Genomic DNA, 23626 nt, shown 5'->3' on the forward strand with positions numbered 1-23626 from the left:
GTGGCCCGATGTATAGTGCAAAGATACAAAATTACAATGGAAACATAGAAAACCTACAGCACAATACAGGCCCTTTGGCCCACAAAGTTGTGCCGAACATGTCCCTACCTTAGAAATTGCTAGGTTTACCCATAGCCCTCTGTTTGAAGTCTCTTAAAAGAGCCTATCATATGCGCCTCCACCACCATTGCCGGCAGCCCATTTCACGCACTCACCACTCACTGCGTAAAAATCTTACCCCTGACATCTCCTCTGTACCTACTCCCCAGCACCTTAAACCTGTGTCCTCTTGTGGCAACCATTTCACCCTGGGAAAAAGGCTCTGACTATCCACACGATCAATGCCTCTCATCATCTTATACACCTCTATCAGGTCACCTCTCATCCTCCGTCGCTCCAAGCAGAAAAGGCCAAGTTCACTCAACCTACCCTCGTAAGGCATGCTCCCCAATCCAGACAACATCCTTGTAAATCTCCTCTGCATCCTTTCTATAGTTTCCACATCATTCCTGTAGTGAAGTGACCAGAACTGAGCATAGTACTCCAAGTGGGCTCTGACCAGGGTCCTATATAGCTGCAACAGTAAATAACAAAAATAGATAAAAAGTATGAAAAAGAATAGTGAGGTAATGTTCATGAGTTTGTGGACAATTCAGTAATCTGATGATGGATTGGAAGAAATTGTTCCTGATTCGTTGAGTGTGGTCTTCAGGCTCCTGAAACTCCTTCCAGTCAGAGCAGTGAGAAGAGGGCATGTCCTGGATGGTGGGGGTCATTCGTCATGGATACCACTTTCTTGAGGCATTATGTCTTGAAGATGTCTTGATAGAGGGGTGTGTAGTTGCCTTGATAAAACAGCCTGAGTTACAACCCACAGCAACATCTTGTGATCCTGTACATCGGAGCCTACATACCAGGCTGTGTTGCAGCCAGTCAGAATGTCTATAAAAATTTGTAAGAGTCTTTGGTGACGTGCCAAATCTCCTCAAACTCTGTGATTGCATCATTATGTTGGGCTCAATACTGATCCAATGAGATGTTGATGCCCAGGAATTTGATGCTACTCACCCTTTCCACCGCTGACCCCCTTAAAGAGGACTGATGCATGTTCTCCCGATTCCCCCTTCCTAAAGTCCACAATCAGTTCCTTGGTCTTGCGGATGTTGAGAGCAAGGTTGATTCAATCAGCCATTCTACCTCAATCTTGTTCGCCTCCTCTTGGCACCTGAGACTCTGTCAACAACGGGGGTGTCATTGGCAAATTTATAGATGGCGTATGAGCAGTGTTGAATCACACACTCATGAGTGTAGAGCAATTATCTGAGTATGCATCCTTGAGGTATGCCTATATTGATTGTCAGTGAGGAGGAGTTTTTCCCAGTCTGCACTGTTTGTGCTTTCCTGATGAGGAAATTGAGGATGTAGATGCAGAAGGAGGTATGGAGGCTCAGGCTTTGAAGCTTGTTGACTAGTATGAGGGTGACATTGCTGATTATCTGAACTCTGAAAACTCACGCTTGATCCTCAATCACACTTTAGTTACTTGCGCACAAAGAGAACAGCTTGGCCCCTATCACCATACTATTCTGAAGTTTGAACAAAGAAATGCCATTCTTATACAAAATTGACTAGCAGTTACGGATATCGACCAGTTGCTAAACTGTGTACAGTCGGCCCTGCTTATCCGCGAGGGATTGGTTCCGGGACCCCTCGTGGATACCAAAATTTGCAGATGCTCAAGCCCCTTATTCAACCTGTCTCAATGCGGTGGATCTTAGGACCCAGCAGAACCCCAGACCTTATTTAACCTGTCTCAGTGCGGTGGACATTAGGACCCGGCGGTAGAACTCTAAATCCGCAGTCTTTCTGTTCACGAAAATAATCATGATCACGATTGAAAATAAAGTGGAAATAATAAAGCGATTGGAAAGAGGTGAAACGCCATCGGTCATTGGAAAAGCGTTAGGCTACGTCAGTCAACGATCGGAACAATTTTAAAGGATAAAGTGAGAAAGGCTCTGCTCTGATGAAAGCTACAATTATTACTAAGCAACGCAGTGGTTTAATTATTGGGTTTTGGTTTTTTGATCCTTCACATCAACCCAGCACAGTGGAGAATGCACTCGGGAGCAGTTTGTCACTCGATCGAACTAGGGAACTTCCGTTCCCGAGCCCGGTGCTGAAACATACATTCTTAAGTGTTTTATAGGCATAGAAAGGTAAAATATATACTATATACTAAAACAAACATTTGACTAACTGACGCTAAATAATACTGGATGTACCTGTTCTGACTTACTTAGTAAGAGAACTTCCGATTTGTTTCGATCCTGATCCACGATAACCTATGCACATTCTCCCGTATAATTTAAATCATCTCTAGATTACTTATAATACCTAATGCAATGTAACTGCTATGTAAAATAGTTGTTATACTGCATTGTTTAGGGAATAATGACAAGAAAAAAAAGTCTGTACATGCTCGAACAAGTGCTGGAAGAGCATTTCCGGGTTTTCGCGATTCATGGTTGGTTGAATTCGCGCACGCGGAATCTGCGGATAAGGAATACGTTTAAATTCCTTATTTGCATTATCAATCATCAATCGCAATATGGTAATACAGGTGTTAATGGGCAATAGAATCTACATGTTAAAGGCTAAAAATACTTCAGAAATGGTGAAGTAACTGACCAATAATAAATGTCACCCTTGAATCCTTGATTTGCTTCCTTATCTGGTCCCCATACGCCAAATGGCTCTGGTCCCCTTTGTGCAAAGGGAAGCTATGCTCTTCCAAACCTCTCTTGCCTGGGCTGACTGCACATTCTCTGCAGACTGTCCTTAACTTGGACACTGTAGACTTGCGAGGGCTGACTGTGCTCCCTCCGTGGACGGCACACTCTCTGTAGGGTACACACTCTCTGTAGGGTGCTCACACTGTTGGTAGACTATCCTAGCCTGGACACTGTAGACTTGCCTGGGCCGACTGCATGCTCTCTGTCTGCCGGTGTCTGGAGATTATCCTTGACTGGATATTAACCTATGTTTTGCTGTAACCTCCACAAGACGGTGATGTTGTTGTATGCTGAGCTGTAATTGATAAACAGTATCCTTAGACCATATGACCATAAGACACAGGAGCAGAATTAGGCAGTTCGGCCCATCAAATCTGCTCTGCATTCCATCATAGCTAATTTATTATCTTTTTCAACCCCATTCTCCTGGTTCTCTCCATACCCTTTGACGGCCTTACTAATCGAGAGCCTATTAAACTCCACCTTAAACACACACAACGTCTTGGCCTCCACAGCAATGGCAATGAACTTCATAGACTCACCATCCTCTGGAAAAAGAAATTTTTCCTCATCTCTATTCTGATTGGGCATCCCTCAATCCTGAGGCTGTGTCGTCTGGTTCTTGACTCCCCCATTGTTAGAGTCACTTTATTCAGACCTTTCAATATTCAATAGGTTGTAATAGATTCCCCCCTCATTCCTTTAAACTCCAGTGAGTATGGGCCCAGAACTAACTTTCATTCCTGGGATTATTCTCGTGAACCTCCTCTGGACCTTTTCCAAAGCTAGCACATCCTCTCTTGGATAAGGGGCCCAGAACTGCTCACAATATTCCAAGTGCAGTCTGACCAATGCTTTATGAAGCCTCAGCATTACATCCTTGCTAATATTTTCTAGTCCTTCAGGGTTATTGAACTGTAAAGCACCATGCGATATGTAAAAGGTGAGTGACACCGGCTTGACTTTGTCTTTGCAGCTCTCAAGAATGGAAGCAGGTCAGCAAGGGAGAGCGGGAGTCCATGGGGGTAACCGTGCGAGATGATGGCGAGTTCTGGTGAGTCCCTCAAGGTGTGATTTGTTGTCCTTCTACATCCACAGTGGGCCAAGTGCTGAGGAGCATTACTGCAGGCCAGGGGTAATCGCTAGCTGCTGCTTCTGAAGGTGTATGTAGTTACAGCTGTGGCCTACTGCCTATTGTATCTATATTGGAATCAGGTCCTTTACTCCATCTGGTCCATATTGCCCATCTCAGCTAGTCCCATTATGACACTTCTGGTTCATACCCTTGTAAACCTTCATAATGCATGTACCTGTCCACATACCTTACAAAGGTTCTTAATACAGCTGCTTCAAACATTTGCCCAGCAGCTCATTCCACCTCAAACAAGAGAAAATCTGCAGATGCTGGAAATCCAGGCATCACACACAGAATACTGGAGGAACTCAGCAGATCAGGCAGCATCTGTGGAAGTAGTAGTCGATGTTTCGAGCCAAGTCCTTTCATCAGTTATGAAGGCCTGAAACATTTACCACTTTTCTATAGATGCTGCCTGGCCTGCATTTTGTGTGTGTAGCTCATTCCATCTACTAACCACCATCTGTGTGGCGAAAGTTGCCTTCAGATTCCTATAAATCTCTCTCCTTCCACCTTGCCCTGCAGGGCTTGATTCCCCAACACTGGGAAAAAGACGGTGTACATTCACCCTGGGTGGCAGGGTGGAGTTATGTCACTACCAAAGGACTCCTTTGGTGCTCCTATCCTCCTCTAGCCTGCAGGTTACCCTTGGGCAAGGTGTGGCACCTGCTTAGCTCCTCGATCAGGGTCATGTGAAGCCAGGGGAGCAGGTGGTGGATGGTCATATGAGCAGCTGATGCATGTCACAAATCCCAGTTATGTGTCCGGTGACACCAGGCAGACAATCTCTGAAGAAAATTGATAATGGCTGGGGTCACCTGTCTTGTAAAGACACTGCCCAGAAGGTGGCAATGGCAAACCACTTCTGTAGAAAAATTTACCAAGAACGATCATAGTCATGGAAAGACCATGATAGCCTATATCATACTACATGGCACGTAATGAACGAATATTCTCCTGCTCGTGGTTTTATACACCTCTATAATATCAACTCTCGTTCTCCTATGCTCCAGTGAATAAGGCCCCAGCCTGTTCAGCCTCTCTCCATAACCGAGTCCCTTCATTCCCAGCGGCATTCTCATGATTAGAATTGAATAGGCTAGGACTTTATTTCCTGGAGTGCAGATATATGAAGGGATATTTGATAGAGGTACACAAAATTGTGAGGGGTATAGACAGGGTAACTGCAAGCAGGCTTTTTCCACTGAGGTTGGGTGAGACTAGAACTAGAGGTCATAGGTTAAGTGTGAAAGGTGAAGTATTTAAGGGCAATCTGAAGGGGAGCTTCATTACTCAGAAAGTGGTTTAAGTGTGGAACAGATTGTCAGTACCAGTGTTTGATTGTAACATTTAAGAGATGTTTGGATAAGTATATAGATGGGAGGGGTATGGATGAGTATGGTCCAGGTGCAGGTCAATGGGACTAGATAGAATAACAGTTCAGCATGGACTAGATGGGCCCACGGGCCTGTTTCTGTGCTCTATGACTCTAAATATCATTTGTAGTCTTTCCAGCTCAATGGAATCTATAGCGGGGCAACCAAAACTGAACATGATGTTCCAAATGCCTCACCAATGCCTTGAGCAACTGCGTGTAATACCCCAAATTCTGTAGCCCATGCCCTGAGTGATGAAGGCCATCATGCAAAAGCCTTCATGACCCTGTCTACTACCTGTGATGCCACTTTCAATGGGAGGGGGAGATAGAAAGAAAGTAGGATGAGGATGAGAGAGATGGAGCCTTGAAACTTCCATCACTGCAACCAGTGGGAAACATAGGAGTCCTTGGAGTGAGTTTGAAGTATGGATATACTGGCTTTGGGGGTGGTGCAGAGCAGGTTCACCAGATTGATTCCAGAGTATGACACGAGTTTGACTATACTCATTGAATTTCAGAAGAATGAGAGGGGACCTCTATATATAAAATCATAAAAGTGACGGGTAAGATTTTGCTCCTATGTCTTGTGGTCTAGCTGGTGGGTATTGTCGTGGGAAGGATTTGCAAACTCCTCATGGACAGTATGAATGGTAAGGTCGAACCTGGGCCCCTGTTGTTAAAATTGGGTCCTTGACTCCTCGCTTCAATAAGGTCTGACCAGTGTTTGCCTGGTTTTCAGGATGTCATTCGATGATTTCTGCAAGAACTTCACCGACCTGGTGGTCTGCCGTGTTCTGAATACCTCCCTCTTCAGCTTCCACAAGACCTGGGAGGAAGCCATGGTCAAGGGTGCCTGGACCAGACATGAAGACCCCCTGTTAAACCGTGCTGGAGGCTGCATCAATAACCGGGACACCTTCCTTCAAAACCCCCAGGTGAGGTCAAAAGCATTACACACTTGTTTACCTCGACGAGCAAGGAGATCAATAAAACCTTTGCACAGTCTGTTCAAAAGGACAGTTCAATTCGACTTCCTATTCCCATTCAAACATGTCAGTGTATGGCCTCTTCTACTGCCATGATGAGGCCAAACATCGGTTGGAGGAACAACACCTCGTGTTGTGTCTTGGTTGTCTCCAACCTGATGGCATGAACATCGATTTCCCTAACTTCCAGCAATCTCTCCCCTTTCCCGTTCTCTCTTTATCAATTCCCCATTCTGGCTCCTTCCTCACCCGCCTATCACCTCCCTCTGGTGCCCCTCCTCCTTCCCTTTCTCCCATGGTCCACTCTCGTCTCTTATCAGATTCCTCCTCTTCTTCTTTCAGTCCTTTACCTCTTCCACCTATCCCCTCCCTGCTTCTTACTCATCCTCCCCCCCTCCTCCACCCACCCAACTCCCTCTCACCTGGTCTCACCGACTACCTTTCCCTCTTCATCCCTCCCCCCCCACACAGCTTCTTATGCTGGCTTCAGCCCCCTTCCTTTCCAGTCCTGATCAGGTGCCTTGACCTGAAACGTCAGCTCTTTATTCCTCCCCATTGACCCTGCCTGACCTGCTGAGTTCCTCCAGCTCTTTGTGTGTGATAAATAAATATTGTTTTATCAACAATAATCGAATCCCTTCATGACCTCGGTGAAATGAATTCTGTCTCCTCGTTCACTGTCCAAAGAAGGACACTGAGGTCACAGTGAGTTTGGGTGACTGGACCAATATTCAGAGGAATTGCTTGATTAGGAAGGGTGACTCTAAATCCCAACACAGTTAGCTTAAGTAAGGAGATGCTGTAAAGCTGGAATTACTGATTGTTTACCTGAAAGAGTAACATGAATCAGAATCAGGTTTAGTAACACGGGCAGATGTCCTGAAATCTGTTGTTTTGTGGCAGCAGTACATTGCAATGCACACACAAAGAAAACTGCAAACATAAGAGATTTTGCAGATCCTGGAAATCCAGAGCAACAGACATAAAGTGCTGGAGGAGCTCAGCCGGTCAGGCAGCATCTATGGAAATGAATAAACAGTTGATGTTTTGAGCCGAGACCCTTCTTCAGAACTGAAAAGGAAAGAGGAAGATGCCAGAAGAGAAAAGTGAGGGAGGGGAAAGAGGCCTGGCTGGAGGGGGTTAGGTGAAAAGTAAAAGGCTAGAGATAAAAAAAAATGATAGGAGAGGAGGGAAAAGATAGAAAGGGACTGAGGAGGGGCACTGGGGGAGTTGATAACCCAGGTGAGGAGAAAAGGAAAGAGGCCAGAATGGGGAATAGAAGAACAGAGAAGTGGCAGGAAAGAGGAAAACATAAATAAGTAGTGCAAAAATAAAACAAAAAAAAGATAGTGTTCATGGGTTCATTGTCCATTCAGAAGTCTGATGGCGGTGGGGAAGAAGCTATTCCTGAAAGGTCGAGTGTGTATCTTCAGGCTCTTGTACCACCTCTCTGATGGTAGCAGTGAGAAGAGGGCATGAGACAATGCTTTGGTTGAGACACAAGAGACTGCAGATGCTGGAATCCGGAGCAATACACAAAGAGCTGGAGGAACTCACCCCACTGAGATCCAAGACACTTAGTTGTATCCAACAGATAAGTAGTAAATGAGACAGTGGCTCATTACCACTTTATCGTGGTCAGTAAAAGAGATTAATTTCCACAAATGAGGATTCGGGGGGAAAAAAATTCTTGTTCAAGTGAAACACATCATGGATATTGGGCTAAACTGAGCAAGGATTCTGAACAGTCCCTTGGGGTGGGTTCAGGAACTATTATTGCTCTTCAGCCATCAGGCTACTGAACCAGCGTGGATATTTTTGCTCACACCTATGCTGTACTGATCACTGAACACAATCTCTGGATTCACTTTGAAGAACTCTACAATTCTTAAGCTCACCAGAGTCCTCTGTCCTGGACCAATAGAAGATTGATCGACCCTCCAGCTTCCAATTTCACCAAACAGTTTTGTATGTCTTTTAGGTGAAGAATGATGCCTTTGGGACTTCTGCTGTTTTTGTAGCTCTGGGTTTTTACAAGATGGGGTTGCCCTCCATCTGCTTTTGCAGACAGGCTTGAGACCATCCATGACAGAGTTTTACAGCTCAGGTTCTTAGTATTATTTACTTATTTTGTCTTTGGACAGTTTGTCTTTGGTCGCTTGCTTGTTTTTGTGTGTAGTGTTTCATGGATTTCATTGTATTTCTTTATAACCATATAACAATTACAGCACGGAAACAGGCCATCTCGGCCCTTCTAGTCCATGCTGAACGCTTACTCTCACCCAGCCTAATTGCAGGTCAATATACAATCACCAGTTAACCTACTAACCAGTATCACTTTGGACTGTGGGAGGACTTGGAGGAAACCCACACGCTCATGGAAAGGGGGAGCAAACTTCTTATAGACGGATTTCGAACTCCGACGCCCCGAGCTGCAATAGCGTTGTGCTAACCACCATACTACCATGCCTTTGTTTTGTGGCAGCAGTACAGCACAGTGCAAGACGTGGAGGGTGGGAGGGAGGAAGATACTGAACATTTTAATAAGAAAAGTATTTTTAAAAAACCTTCATCACCATCATCATTACCATCTTTTATGACGTGGCAATTGTGATGTTCAAGCAAGATTGTTCTTGATAAATTTTTCTACAGAATTGGTTTACCATTGCTGTCTTCTGGGCAGTGTCTTTCCAAGACAGGTAACCCCAGCCATTATCAATAATGCTGGTGTCAGTGGTCGCTTAACCAGGACTTGTGATGTGCACCAGCTGCTCATACGACCATCCATCACCTGCTTGAGAGCGACAATAAATCAGTTCTGATGGAATGGCAGAGCAGTCTCGAAAGCCTAGTTCTGTTCCTCCGTCTTCTGATCTCGTTACAGTGATGCAGTGCTGGTATTGCTGGTGGCAGGGTGGAGATACATCTCTACCAAAGGAGGTGTAAGGTGCTCCTTCTCTCCGCTAGCCTGCGGGTCACCCTTGGGCAAGGTGTTGCACCTGCTTAGCCCCCCCGATCAGGGTCATGAGGCCATGGGAGCAGGTGGTAGACGGCCCGTTCTCCTGCCTTCCCACCATAACCATCTGATCAAGAACCTATCAACCTCTGCTTTAAGTATAGCCAATTATGCAGAATAGAGAGCAAAATAATAAGGTAGTGTTCGCGGGAATTAGAATCGGGCTTTTTAGCACTGACATACGTCTGGAAGTTTGTTGTCTTGCAGTAGCAGTACAGTGTAAAAACATTTTACGGTAAATTGCAATAAGAACTAGATAGTGCAAAAAGGAAGCAAAATAGTGAGGAAGTGTTCATGGGTCATGGACTGTTCAAATTTGATGGTGGAGGCAAAGGTGATTGTGTGTGGGCATTTCCCAGATGGTGAAGGTCATTCAACATGGAGGAACTCAGTGGGTCAGCCAGCATCCATGGAAGGAAATGAACTGATGACATCTTGGATCTAAACCCTTCATCTGGACTGAAAGATGGAGGGGAGACGGCTGGTATAAAAAGTTGGGGGGGAGGAAGGGTGGATAAAGAGCTGGCAGGCAACAGGTGGATCCAGGTGATGACGGGCAAGTGGAGGAGGGGAAAGTAGATGTAGTGACAGAAACTGGGAGGTGAAAGGTGGAGGTGACAAAGGGCAGCAAATGGTGGATTCTGATTGGAGAGGAAGGTGGAGCATGGAATCAAGTGAAGAGTATGGGGTGGTTAGGTGGGAAGAGAAGGGGGATGGGAATCTGTGGAAGGTGTGTGTGGATGATATGCAGATGGAGTAGAGGGGGATGGAGTTATATTCTATATAACATTAATCATAGTAGTGTGGTATTGATGTTTATATTGCAACGGTTATAATCATATAGTGTTGGGGTTCTGTGCTTCAATTATTATTGCAGGGGAACTTACTGAAAACTACCAAATATTGAAAGACCTCGATGGAGTGGACGTGGAGAGGATATTTCCTATAGTGGGGGAGTCTAAGACCAGAGGGCACAGCCTCAGAGTCAACAGATGTCCCTTTTGAACAGAGTTGAAGAGCAATTTCTTGCAGGGGTTCCTAACCGGCGGTCCCTTGCTTAACGGTATTGGTTCATGACATAAGAAAGTTTGGGAACCCCTGCTAGAAGGTGGTGAATTTGTGGAATTCGTTGCCACGGACATTTGCGAGGGCCAAGTCATTTGCTATATTTAAAGCAGAGGTTGATAGGTTCTTGATAAGTAAGGGCAACAATGGTTACGGTGGGAAGGCAGGGGAATGAGGTTGAGAGAGATGATAAATCAGTCTCAATGAAATGGCAGAGCAGGCTCGAAAGGCCTAATTCTGGTGCTAAGTTTTATGATCTTGTTACAGTGATGCAGTGCTGGTGTTGCTGGTAACAGGCTGGAGATGCATCTCTACCAGAGGAGGTGTAAGGTGCTCCTTCTCTCCGCTAGCCTGCGGGTCACTCTTGGACAAGTTGTAGCACCTGCTTAGCCCCACAATCGGGGCCACATGAAGCCATGGGAGCAGGTGGTGGGTGGTCGTACGAGCAGCTGGTGCACGTCTCAAGTCCTGGTTCGGTGACCACTGACGCCAGGCAGAGTATTGATGATGGCTGGAGCCACCCATCTTGTCAAGAGGCTACCTGAGAGAAGGCAATGGCGAAACACTTCTGTAGAAAAATTTGTCAAGAATGATCATGGTCAAGGAAAGAGAAAAGAACAAGAACAACAGCATGAAGGGGGTGTCTTCCCCACAGGCAAAAAAAAATGGAAGACCGTGATCGCCCACATCATATGACACAGGACATGATGGTGATGATGTTGTCGTGCTGTGGTCCTGTACTGTAATAAATACAGTTGTTCGCCATTCACCAAGCTGTGAAAGATTAATGTCTTCTCTTGGTCTTAACCCCTGCAGTACGTGTTTGACGTCAAGAAGGACATGGACGAGGTGCTGATGTGCTTGCAGCAGAAGGACATCCGTTACACTCGGCAACAGGGCAAGGGCGAGAAGCTGTCCATGGGCTTTGAGGTCTACAGGGTAAGTGACCCATCATGAAGACCAGGTGTGGAACACCTCCCCTGGGTAATAACATCATTTGGAGTGCACGGCAGGATGCAAGCAGGTGGGTTGGAGTATCCACTGGCTTAGAGTGAACTGGGACCCAGGCTTGCAATGAGTTGATGATGTCAACTTTTTGTCCCCCCTCTACAGATGCTGCCTGACATACTGAGATCCTCCTGCATATTGCGCGTGTTGCTCAAGATTTCCGGCATCCACAGAAATGATTTACAAGGATGGTGCCAAGACTCAAGGGAGAAGAGTCACAGAGAGAGATTGGATATCTTAGGACTTTAGTTCTTGGAACATAGGAGGCTGAGGGACGATCTTAAAGAGGTGTATAAAGTCATGAGGGGCAAAAATAGAGTGAATGCACTCAGTCTTTTTCTCAGGATTAGATGATCAAGAGGGCATAAGCTCTAGGTGAAAGTGCAGAGATTTAATAGGAATGTGAAGGTCATCTTTCATTTCCCGCGGGTGGTATGAATGTAAACATGATGCAAGAGGAAGTGGTTGAAACAGGAACACAGCTGACTTTTAAAAGACAGTTGGTTAAGTACATGATAAAGACAAAAGATTCTGCAGATGCTGGAAATCTTGAGCAACACACACAAAATGCTGGAGGAACTCAGCAAGTCAGGCAGCATCTAAGGAGGGGAATAAGCAGTCAACATTTCAGTCCCGATGAAGGGTGTCGGCTCAATATGTTGACTGTTTCTCCCTCAGAATCCCCTTAAATGTTACACTTTTCACCTTTAACCTATGAGTTGTAGTTCTGGTCTCTCCTAACCATAACATTCACTCTATAATTGTGATCTGAACCCACATATTCCATGTTCTCTGCTGGTGTTTGAGCAGATTTGGTTTCCACAGGTGGAGTTGAACCGGAACTATAGGATGCACACCATACAGCAGAAGGTGGCCAGTTCCGTCTACATCAACTCCAAGACCATCTTCCTTCGGAAGGAACTCCCCCAGGGCCGTTATGTCATCATCCCCACCACTTTTGAGCCCGGAATCACCGGGGAATTCTTGCTGAGGATCTTCACAGATGTGCCGGCAAACTTCAAGTAAGATCACAAGAGTAAAACAGCTTTGGTGTAGAAATAAAATGCCAAGGAATACCCATGAGGTCAGGTGGGCATCTTTGATCATGGCACAGTACAGCTTAGTCCAAGCCCCTTGACCCACGATGTTGTGCTGGTCTTACAACCTGTCAGCACAGACTAGCAGGGCCGAGATGGCCTGTTTCTGTGCTGTAATTGTTGTATGGTTATATATGCTCTGAGATCAATCAAACCCTTCTCTCCCATATATAGCTCTCCTTTTTTCTATCATTCATATGTTTACCAAAGGATCTCTTAAATCTCCCTAATGTATTTGTCTCCACCACCACCCCTGGTGAGTGTTACACGCACCCACCACTCTCTGTGTAAGAGACCTAACTCTGACATCTCCCCTACACTTTCTTCCAGTCACCTTAAAATTATGCCCTCTTCACTTTGCCAGTTCCATCCTAGAGGAAGTCCCTGGCTGCCCAGTCTATCGACGCCTCTCATCACACTGTACACCTCTATCAGGTCACCTTCCATGCTCCATCCTCCACCATTCCAAAGTGAAAAGCTCTAGCCCACTCACCCTATCCTCATTAATTCAACCTCTAGTCCAGGCAGCGTCCTGGTAAATCTTCTCTGCACGCTCTCTAAAGCTTCTACTTTGTACATCCTTTCCTACATTGAGGTGACCAGAGCTGAACAGAATACTCCACCCAAGGTAATTCACTTCATCTGTAAATCTGCTGGGGCGGTCTAGTGATCCGACGGCATCCTGTACAATGGTGAGCCCTGATGTAGACTGGGTGACCGCTTTGGGAAGCACCTTCGCTCCATCCACAAAAAACACAATTTCCCAGTGGCCAAGCATTTCAATTCCTACCTCCATTCCTACTCTGACATGTCAGTCCATGGCCTCCATTGCTTCCATGATGAGGCAACGCTCAGTATGAAGGAGCAACACCTCATATTCCATCCAGGTAGCCTCCAACTGGTGGAATGAACATTGATTACCCTCATATCTGGTACTTTTCCCCCCTCTTGCCCTTCACCCTTCTTCAATTCCCCACTCTGGCCTCTTACCTCAACTGCTTATCAGCTTCCCCAGTACTCTTCCTCCTTCCCTTTCTCCCATGGTCCACTCTTCTCTCCTATCAAATTCCTTCTTCTCCAGCTCTTCCACCTATCACCTCCCGGCTTCTTACTTCAACCCTTCCCTCATCCACCTGGCTTGCTTCACCTATCACCTTCTAGCCTTTCCTCCTTCCCCTCTGCCACCTGTTTAATCTGGTATCTTCTCCCTTCCTTTCCAGTTCTGAAAAAGGGTCTCGGCCTGAAACATTGACTGTTTATTCATTTCCATAGATGCTGCCTGACCTGCTGAGTTCATCCAGTAGTTTGGTTGTGCTACTCTAAATAGGGTTTTATAGAACCGGTACATTACCTCGTGGCTCTTGAACTCAATCTCCTGACTAATGAAGGCCAACACACCATACACCCACTTAACCACTCTATCCACCTGCACTGCAACTCTGACAGATTTATAGATGTGGACCACAAGGTGCCTCCATTGCTCTACAAATGAAGCAGATAACTCTGTAGGAAGTTTGCTCATCCCCAACTGGCTTCTTCACCCACTGACTCCATAACCCAGACCCCCTATAACCATATAACAATTACAGCACGGAAACTGGCCATCTCAGCCCTTCTAGTCCGTGCTGAACGCTTACTCTCACCTAGTCCCACTGGCCTGCACTCAGCTTATAACCCTCCATTCCTTTCCTGTCCATATACCTATCCAATTTTACTTCAAATGACAATATTGAATCTGCCTCTACCACTTCTACTGGAAGCTCGTTCCACATTGCTATCACTCTCTGAGTAAAGAAGTTCCCCCTGTGTTATCCCTAAACTTTTGACCCCTAACTCTCAACTCATGTCCTCTTGTTTGAACCTCCCCACTCTCAATGGAAAAAGCCTATCCACGTCAACTCTATCTATCCCCCTCATAATTTTAAATGCCTCTATCAAGTCCCCCCTCAACCTTCTCCAAAGAATAAAGACCTAACTTGTTCAACCTTTCTCTGTAACTTAGGTGCTGAAACCTAGCACCTAAAATCCCTCCCTCCACATTCCTGAAAGATCCTCGTGGAGGCCATCTTGTCTTGAAACGAACAAGTGGTGTCTTCCTTTTCCCTCCCTTCTCTAATGAAGTCTTCCACCTCCCTTCTCTACCCCTTGGCCCCTTCTCTCTGCCATTCTCTTTCCCTCTTTTCCTCTCACGCTTCCCTTCCCTCCTCTCTTCAACTCTGCCTTTGTGTCCGCACCACACCTTGTGGGTAATGAGACGCTGCTGCGTATTGGCAGCCTGATGTATGCTGGGTCCATTCTACCCGTTGTACACACTTAACAGTCTGGTGAAATATAGAGTCATAGAATAGTACAGCAAGGAAACAGGCCCTTTGGCCCATCTAGTCTGTGCTGAAACCATTTAAACTGCCTACTTCCATCCCCTCCATACCCTTACCATCCATGTACCTATCCAAACTCCTCTTAAATGCTGAAATCAAGCTCGCATGCACCACTCGCACCAACAGCTCATTCCACACACCCAGACCCTTATGGAAAGTTTCCTCTCATATTTTCCTTAAACATTTCACCTTTCATCCTTAACCCATGACCTCTAGTTGTAATCCCACCCAACTTCAGAGGGAAAAGCCTGCTTGCATTTACCCTATCTGTAGCCCTCATAATTTTATACACCTCTGTCAAATCATCGTCCAATCTTCTCCATTCCAAGGAATGAAGTCCTAACCTATTCAATCTTTCCTCACAACTCAGGTCCTCCAGTCCCGGCAATATCCTTGTCATCTTTCTCTCTGCTCTCTCAACCTCTTTTACATCTTTCCCATAGGTATGTGACATAGTTTAATTTATTTTGCCTCATGTTAGCATTCCATTCTCTGCCTTGATGTGCAGCTAACTACAGTTCAGACTGAGATTCATTTATTTATCACACATCCATCTAACCATTCAGTGAAATGCACGGTTTGCGTTTAACAACCAAAGCAACCAAATGATGCGCTGGGGGCAGCCCGCAAGTATCACCACACATTCCCACGCCAACACAGCATGCCCTCTATGTTCTTAAAGACAATTAATCTTAAAGGCCTTTCCTGCTTTGTGATTGTCTCTACAGGGAACTAACTCTCAATGAGCCTCCTCACACTTGTTGGAACAGGCTGTTTGGATATCCGCAGGTTGTGACTCAAGTTCACGTGATTTCTGCGAGTGGTTTGGCCCAGCAGGATGGAGCGTCAGGTACCCAGTGCACAGCTAAACCTTCACCGATTGGCTGGACTTTTCCAACCATCGTGCATCAAATTGACAATTTACCGCTTTGTATTTGTTTTCCGAACACTCACCCAGGAGCATAAAGGTTAGATTATTTTAGCTTTACTTGTGACATGTACATTGAAACACACGGTGAAATACGCATTGTTTTTGCATCAATGGTTGACACTGTCCGAAGATTGTGCTGAAATCAGCTGGCAAGTGTCACCATGCGTCCTGTGCCAAGATAGCATGTCCGCAACTCACTAACCCTAATCCATAGAACATTACAGCACAGAAACAGGCCCTTCGGCCCTTCTTGGCTGTGCCGAACCATTTTTCTGCCTAGTCCCACTGACCTGCACCTGGACCATATCCCACCATACCCCTCTCATCCATGTACTTGTCCAAGTTTTTCTTAAATGTTAAAAGTGGGCCTGCATTTACCACTTTATCTGACAGCTCATTCCACACTCCCACCACTCTCTGCATGAAGGAGCCCCCCCCCCAATGTTCCCTTTAAACTTTTCCCCCTTCATCCTTAACCCATGTCCTCTGCTTTTTTTTCTCCCCTAGCCTCAGTGGAAAAAGCCTGCTTGCAATCACTCTGTCTATACCCATCATAATTTTATACACCTCTATCAAATCTCCCCTCATTCTTCTACACTCCAGGGAATAAAGTCCTAACCTATTCAACCTTCCTCTGTAACTCAACTATAATCCGTACATCTTTGGAATGTGGGAGGAACCCGGAGCACCTGGAGGAAACCCACCCAGTCATGGGGAGGTCATACCGAGTCCTTATAGATACGGGAAATGAAACCTTATTGCTGGCGTTGTAAACTGTTATGCTAACTGCTGTGCTGCAATGTTTACAAAGTTAATGATGAGAAGTTGCAATGCTTAGAAAGTTCCTGGTGTTGCCAAGCTGTCCAATAGGTTAATCAGGTAATGAATGAGTTTGGATTGCTGGAACAGGAAACTATTTATGTGCTTATCCCTGTTTAGGGATCAAGCCATTGCTGGCAAGGTTAGCCCTCCCTAACCATCAGGAAAAAGTTTTTCCACACACAAGATAAATGGATTTATTATTGATGCATGTACAGAGATCCAGTAATAGCCTATGGTCCAAACAGATCAATTCATTATGATGGTGCGTAATGGAACATAGAAGACTGAGGGGAGATTTGGTGGTAGAAATATACAAAATAATGAGGGGTATAGATGGGGTTAATGCCGACAAGTGCGAGGTGTTTCACTACAATGGGACCAACCAGGGTAGGTCTTACACAGTGAACGGTAGGGCACTGAGGAGTGTGGTAGAACAAAAGGATCTGGGTCTACAGGTCCATAATTCACTAAGAGTGCTGCCACAGGTAGATATGGTCATAAAGAAAGCTTTTGGCATAATGGTCTTCATAAATCAAAGAAATAAGGACAGGAGATGGATGTTATCTTGAAGTTGTATTAGACATTAGTTTAGAGTATTGTTTGTTGTTTTTGTCACCTGCCAACAGGAAAGAAGTCAGTAAGGTTGGAAGAGTAAAGAGAAAATTTACACGGATGTCGCTGGGTCTGGAGGACCTGAGTTATAGGGAAAGATTGAATAAGTTAGAACTTTAATCCTTAGAACATAGAAGATTGAGGGGAGATTTGATAGAAATATACAAAATTATGAGAGATATTGATAGGGTAAGAACAAGCAGGCGTTTTCCATTGGGTGGGACTATAACCAAAGATCTGGATTTCAGGTGAATGGTGAAAAGTTTAAGGGGGACATGAGGGGAAACTTATTCACTCAGAGGGTCAATCGTGTAGAAGGAGTTCCTTACACAAATGGTGCATGTGAGCACAATTTGAACATTTAAGAAGTTTGGATAGGTACATGGATGGCAGGGGTATGGATGGCCATGGTCCTGGTATAGGTCGATGGGAGTAGGCAGTTTAAATGGCTCAGCATGCACCAGATGAGCCAATGGGTCTGTTTCAGTACTGTATTTTTATGACAAGGAAAAACAATTGCAGAATGCAGAGTGAAGTGTTTCCAGTTACAGGGTAAGTACTGTGCAGGTAGCCAATAAGATGCAAGGTAGATTGGGAGGTCCGGAGTCCATCTTACAGTAGTGAAGCACTCAATGGTTTTACAACAGTCGGTAGAAGCTATCTTTAAGCCTGATGGCACCAGCTTTCATACTTCTGTATCTTCTGCTCAGTGGGTGAGGGGAGAAGAGAGAATGTCCAAGATGGGTGGGGGTCTTTACTTACGCTGGCTGCTTTACTGAGGCAGCGAGAAGTGTAGACGGGATCGATGGCGGGGACGCTGGTTTCCGTGATGGGCTGAGCCGTGCCCACAATTCATTACTGTTTCTTGCGACCAGAGAAACAGTTGCAAGCAGAGCAGTTGCGTACCAAGCTGTGAGGCATCAGGGTAGAATGCTTTCAAAGGCGCACTGATGAAGTTCAAAACAGACATGCCAAATTTCTTCAGCCTCCTGAGAAAGTAGAGGGATTGGCGAGCTTTCTTGCCCATGATGTGGCAGAAGTGGTTACAATTCCAGGTGATCCCTAACTTACACCTCCTTTGGTAGAGACATATCCCCACCCCGCCACCTAAAGGGATCTCAGAGAGGTGTACAAAATCAGAAGGAGGATAGGATTGCAGTCCTTGAAAACACTTCATGGTTTCCCATAACAGGAAGCTACATTATCTGCACTTGGATCAAGAAATGCAAATTAAGAGAAAAATAAAGGCTTATTTATTCACATAAATTCTGTGAAAGTGGATCTTTTCCTGAACCAGAGTAGGAGTTTCACAGTAGGACCCCGAGGAGTGTGGAGAACAAAGTGATCTAGAAATTCCAGTGTACGGTGGTGAAGGAGGCTTTTGGTACAATGGCTTTCATCAGTCAGAGCATTGTGTGCAGAAGTTGGGATGTTATGTGGCGGTTATGCAAAACACTGGTGAGGCCTCATTTAGAATATTGTGCTCAGTTCTGGCCACCCTGCTGTGGGAAAGGTGCCAGTAAGCTGGAGATTTCAGCAGATGTCGCCCATACTCAAGAGACTGAGTTACGGAGGGAGGTAGGGGCAGATTGGGACTGAGGCCACACAGGACAGTAGCAGTTAGCATGCCGCTTACAGCACCAGCCGGCGATCACCGGTTGGGGTTCAATTCTTTGCTGCTGCCTGTAAGGAGTTTGTATGTTCTCCCCGTGACTGCATGAGTTTCCTCTGGGTGCTCAGGTTTCCACCCACGTTCCAACGACATAACGTCAGGATTAATAGGTTGTGGCTATGCTATGTTGGCGCTGGAAGCATGGTGACGGTTGAGGGCTGCCGCGGCACAACCCGCACTGATCTGCTTTGACATAAACAACAGATTTTGTTGTGTATTTCAATGTACATGTGACAAATAAAGCTAATCTTTAAATCTTTATTCCTTGAAGCATAGGAGAATGAAGGTGATTTTGTCAACGTCACTATGTGCGTGTTAAAAGACATGGGAGATCGTGGTCTTTCTTGGCAAACTTTTCTACAGAAGTGGTTTTCCATTGCCTTCTTCTGGGCAGTGTCTTTACAAGACGGGTAACCCCAGCCATTATCAATACCCTTCAGAGGTTATCTGCCTGGCGTTGAACAACCAGGACTTGTGACATGTACCAGCTGCTCCATTGGCTTCACGTGACCCTGATCGGGGAGTGGGTGGGCTAAGCAGGTGCTACACCTTGCCCAAGGGTGACCTGCAGGTTAATGGAGGGAGAGAGCGCCTTACACCTCCTTTGGTAGAGACATATCTCCACCCCGCCACCTAGGGTGATCTCAAAGAGATGTACAAAATCAGAAGGAGGATAGATAGAGGCTTTCCTCTAAAGGTAGGAGATTCAAGAACAAGATGGCACAGGTTCAAAGAGAGGAGAAGTGATTCAATGGGAGCTAAAGTAGCAAATGTTTCGGCCAAAGTGTGGTCTGTATCAGAAATAAACTACCCATGTCTGCGATGTTTGACTTCATGGCCAGTGTGGACTAGTTGGTCTGAAGATCCTGCATCTCTGATGTATGACTTCATGGTTGGGAGACTAGTACTCCATGTATGATTGGGGAAATAGTTAGTGGATTTCTGCCAGTGTCAGGTTGGAGACAGCCAAGATGGAATTGGAGATGCCACGTTTAACTTCAGCCTGGCAGTGGAAGAGGCCAAGGACAGACAGGTCAGTGTTTGGGTGGGAAGTAGAATTAAGGAGTAAAGGTTAGCTTTATTTCTCATCAGCACATTGAAATATGCAGGGAAGTGGGTCATTTTGTGTTGACGACCAACACAGTCCAAGGATTGTGATGGGGGCAGCCCTCAAGTTTTGCCACACTTCTGGTGGCAACTCTCTTACCCTAACCCGTGGGAGTTGAACCCAGAAGGCTGGTGCTGTGAAGTGTTATGCTAACCACTCTGCTACAGTGTCATTCATTACCCTACTGTGTCACCCACCAATTGGCTGGCCAGCAGGAGATCCCAGCTGGCACAGTAGATGGAGGAACCTCATCTGTATCTATGTTCTAGCGGGTAGTGGAGTACAGTTCACATGACAGTGCTTTGATTGGTTTGCAGCTCTCCATGTTGAGTGGCTTTGGAAACTGATCATCCTTCTGTGCTTGTGCAGGAGCTGACCCCTATGTGATCATCCGGTGTGGGCGAGACAAGGTCAGGTCGCCTACTCACAAGGACACACTCAATCCCGAGTTCAACGTGAAGGGAATCTTCTACAGGAAAGATGCCAAGACTCCTATCCACATCGAGGTGAGTGACTCCACGCTTCTCCTCTCCTTGATATCCCTGCATCTTTGTGGATCACATCACAGTCACCTGTACGCCTGGTCAAAGTCCAGAACAGATCAAGGCAGGAGAAGGCCATTCAGTTCTTGGGACCACCCTGTATTTCAGTAGGTTTGCCCCATTAGGTGTTGTTTAATTAATTTTATGAATGATGCCATATCTGATGCTGTGTGTCAGTGATGCAAGCAGCTTTGCATTGTACGTACTTGTGCATATATTAATAACCTTTGACTTTTTTAAAATCTAAAAACAGACACTGGTTATGTGTGAGGTACAGTATTACTCTGTGAGTGACACTTTGCATCATAATCCCCATAAGTTATTTGTGGAATAAATTATTTCTGGTTAGACCACACTTGGAATTCGTGTTCCGTTCTGGTCGCCTCATTATAGGAAGGGTATGGAAGCTTTAGAGAGGGTGCAGAGGAGATTTACCAGGACGCTGCCCAGACTAAAGGGCATGTCTTATGACGATAGGTTGAGTGAGCTGGGATTGTTGTTTTTTGAAGCGAAGGAGGATAGAGGTGACTTGATAGAGGTGTACAAGATGATGAGACGTGTAGATAGAATGAACAGCCAGAGGCTTTTTCCCAAGGCAGAAATGACTGATACAAGGGGGCGTGATTTTAAGGTAATAGGAGGAAAGCAGAGGGGGGCATGTTAGAGGTACATTCTTTACATCGAGAGTGGTGGGTGCTCAGAATGCCCTGCCATGAGTGATGGTAGAGGCAGAGAATTACTTCGGCACATGGATGATGGAAAAATAGAGGGCCATGTGGGAGGGGAGGGTTAGATTGATCTTGGGGTAAATTGAAAGCTCGGCACAACATCATTGGCCAAAGGGCCTGTAAAGTTCTGTAATGTTCTGCGTTTTTAATTACTAAATGGCGCCATCAGAATCTGAATAGAATTACCCGTCATTACCACATGCCTCAGAGTATCAGTGCAGTTTGGGTTTTAATTTAACCTTGTGCATTAAAAGGGTGAGGCCATTTTCAACTCTGGGAGGGCTTAACATTCCGTGAGTTTTCAAGTTATGTACACTTTTTGACTTAAGAATCAGGTTTAATATCACTAACATGTGTTGTGAAATTTGTTCTTTGTGACAATGATACAATGCAATACATATTAGGAAGAAAACTGAATTACAGTAAATATATATGTACATTAAATAGTTAAATAAATAGTGCAAAAACAGAAATAAAAGGTAGTTCATGGGTTCAATGTCAATTCAGAAATCAGATGGCAGCTGTTCTTGAATCACTGAGTGTGTGCCTTCAGACTCCTGTACCTCCTTCCTGATGGTAGCAATGAGAAGAGGGCACATCCTCGGTGGTGGGGGCCCTTAATGATGGACACCACTTCTTTGAAGCACTGCTCCTTGAGGATGTCCTGGATACTACAGAGGCTAGTGCCCATGATGGACAGTGTAACAGCACAACGTAACTTACTTCGATCCTGTGCAGTAACCCCACCCCATCCCAGAAGGTGGTACAGCCAGTCAGAATGCTCTCCACGGTACATCTGTATAATTTTTCAAATGCTGTTGACTTGTCCATCTTCATCGCAATTTCTGAATGTTCGACAGAGTCTGCTGTAACTCCACCACATATGTTATTTCTGCTTCTTGTCCCCTTCAATAACAAATTTTATGTACACGCACTCAGAGGCCACTTTATTAGGTACCTCCTAATGTATGTTCATGGTCTTCTGCTGCTGTAGCCCACCCACTTCAAAGTTCAATGTTGTGCATTCAAAGATCATCTTCTGCACACCACTGTGGTAATGCGTGGTTATTTGAGTTACTGTCACCTTCCTGTCATCTTGAACTAACTGACCATTCTCCTCTGACCTCACTCATTAACAAGGCATTAATGTGAGCAAAGTTATAGAACACAGAACATAGTAATCTACAGCACAGTACAGGCCCTTCGGCTCACAATGTTGTGCTGACCTTCTCTAGAAACTGCCTAGAATTTCCCTACCACATAGCCCTCATCAGAGATACACTGAAGCTAGTGGACACAGAAGTGCTTTATTCAACAAAAATGAGATGCTCTTGGAGGAAGAGGACCCTTGACCCAATATTCCTTGACATTTTATCAGAGGTAGTGGCAGGGCAATTCTATATTCACAATGTATCTACGATGCTTCCTTGAATTACATATAATTTTTACTCCTCCTCCTTTGCAGCCACACACCAGGCACCCAAAGTGAATGTTAATCAGCATTATCCGGTTTTCAATTAACTGGAGTCCACAGCTTGAAGAAACTATTGTCCAGGACTGTAATCTACAATCCATGTTGGGGTCTAAAGATTGTTGTTGAAGTTATATTTGCTAAACACCCTAGAGCGTCCTGGATGTTTCAGATCGCGTCCATGATATCCTGCAGTGGGAGGGAGAACAGCCAGAGGTCGTGGTACATATTGGTACCAACGACATAGGTAGGAAAAGGGAAGGGGTCCTGAAAATAGACTACAGGGAGTTAGGAAGGAAGTTGAGAAGCAGGACCGCAAAGGTAGTAATCTCGGGGTTACTGCCTTAGCCACGCGACAGTGAGTATAGGAATAGAATGAGGTGGAGGATAAATACGTGGCTGAGGGATTGGAGCAAAGGGCAGGGATTCAGATTTCTGGATCATTGAGACCTCTTTTGGGACAGGTCTGACCTGTGCAAGAAGGACGGGTTGCACTTGAATCCCAGGGGGACCAATATCCTGGCAGGGAGGTTTGCTAAGACTACTGGGGAGAGCTTAAACTAGAATTACTGGGGGGTGAGAACCGAACTGAAGAGACTGGGGGAGAGGTTAGCTCACAAATAGAGAAAGCTTGGAGACAGTTTTTGAGCAAGGATAGGCAGGTGATAGAGAAGGGACACGCTCAGACCGACAGTTTGAGATGTGCCTATTTTAACGCAAGGAGTATTGTGAACAAAGCGGATGAGCTTAAGAGTGTGGATCAGTACTTGGAGCTATGATGCGGTGGCCATTACAGAGACTTGGATGGCTCAGGGGCAGGAATGGTTACTTCAAGAGCCAGGCTTTAGATGTTTCAGAAAGGACAGGGAGGGAGGCAAAAGA

At 45.5% G+C, this 23626-nt stretch overlaps 1 protein-coding gene across 1 annotated transcript in view; it reads left to right on the plus strand.

Moving 5' to 3' along the window:
• capn5a (calpain 5a) overlaps window positions 1–23626 on the plus strand; it is a 150212-nt gene that overhangs the window by 114015 nt on the left and 12571 nt on the right. Inside the window, exons 7-12 of the mRNA XM_059963728.1 lie at window positions 3772–3849; window positions 6048–6243; window positions 11192–11314; window positions 12209–12405; window positions 15587–15708; window positions 20373–20509. Of these exons, the coding sequence (XP_059819711.1) occupies window positions 3772–3849; window positions 6048–6243; window positions 11192–11314; window positions 12209–12405; window positions 15587–15708; window positions 20373–20509 (853 nt within the window). The remainder of the gene's footprint in view (window positions 1–3771; window positions 3850–6047; window positions 6244–11191; window positions 11315–12208; window positions 12406–15586; window positions 15709–20372; window positions 20510–23626) is intronic.

Source organism: Hypanus sabinus, chromosome 3 (genome assembly GCF_030144855.1).
Source record: "Hypanus sabinus isolate sHypSab1 chromosome 3, sHypSab1.hap1, whole genome shotgun sequence".
Classification (NCBI taxonomy): Eukaryota; Metazoa; Chordata; class Chondrichthyes; order Myliobatiformes; family Dasyatidae; genus Hypanus; species Hypanus sabinus.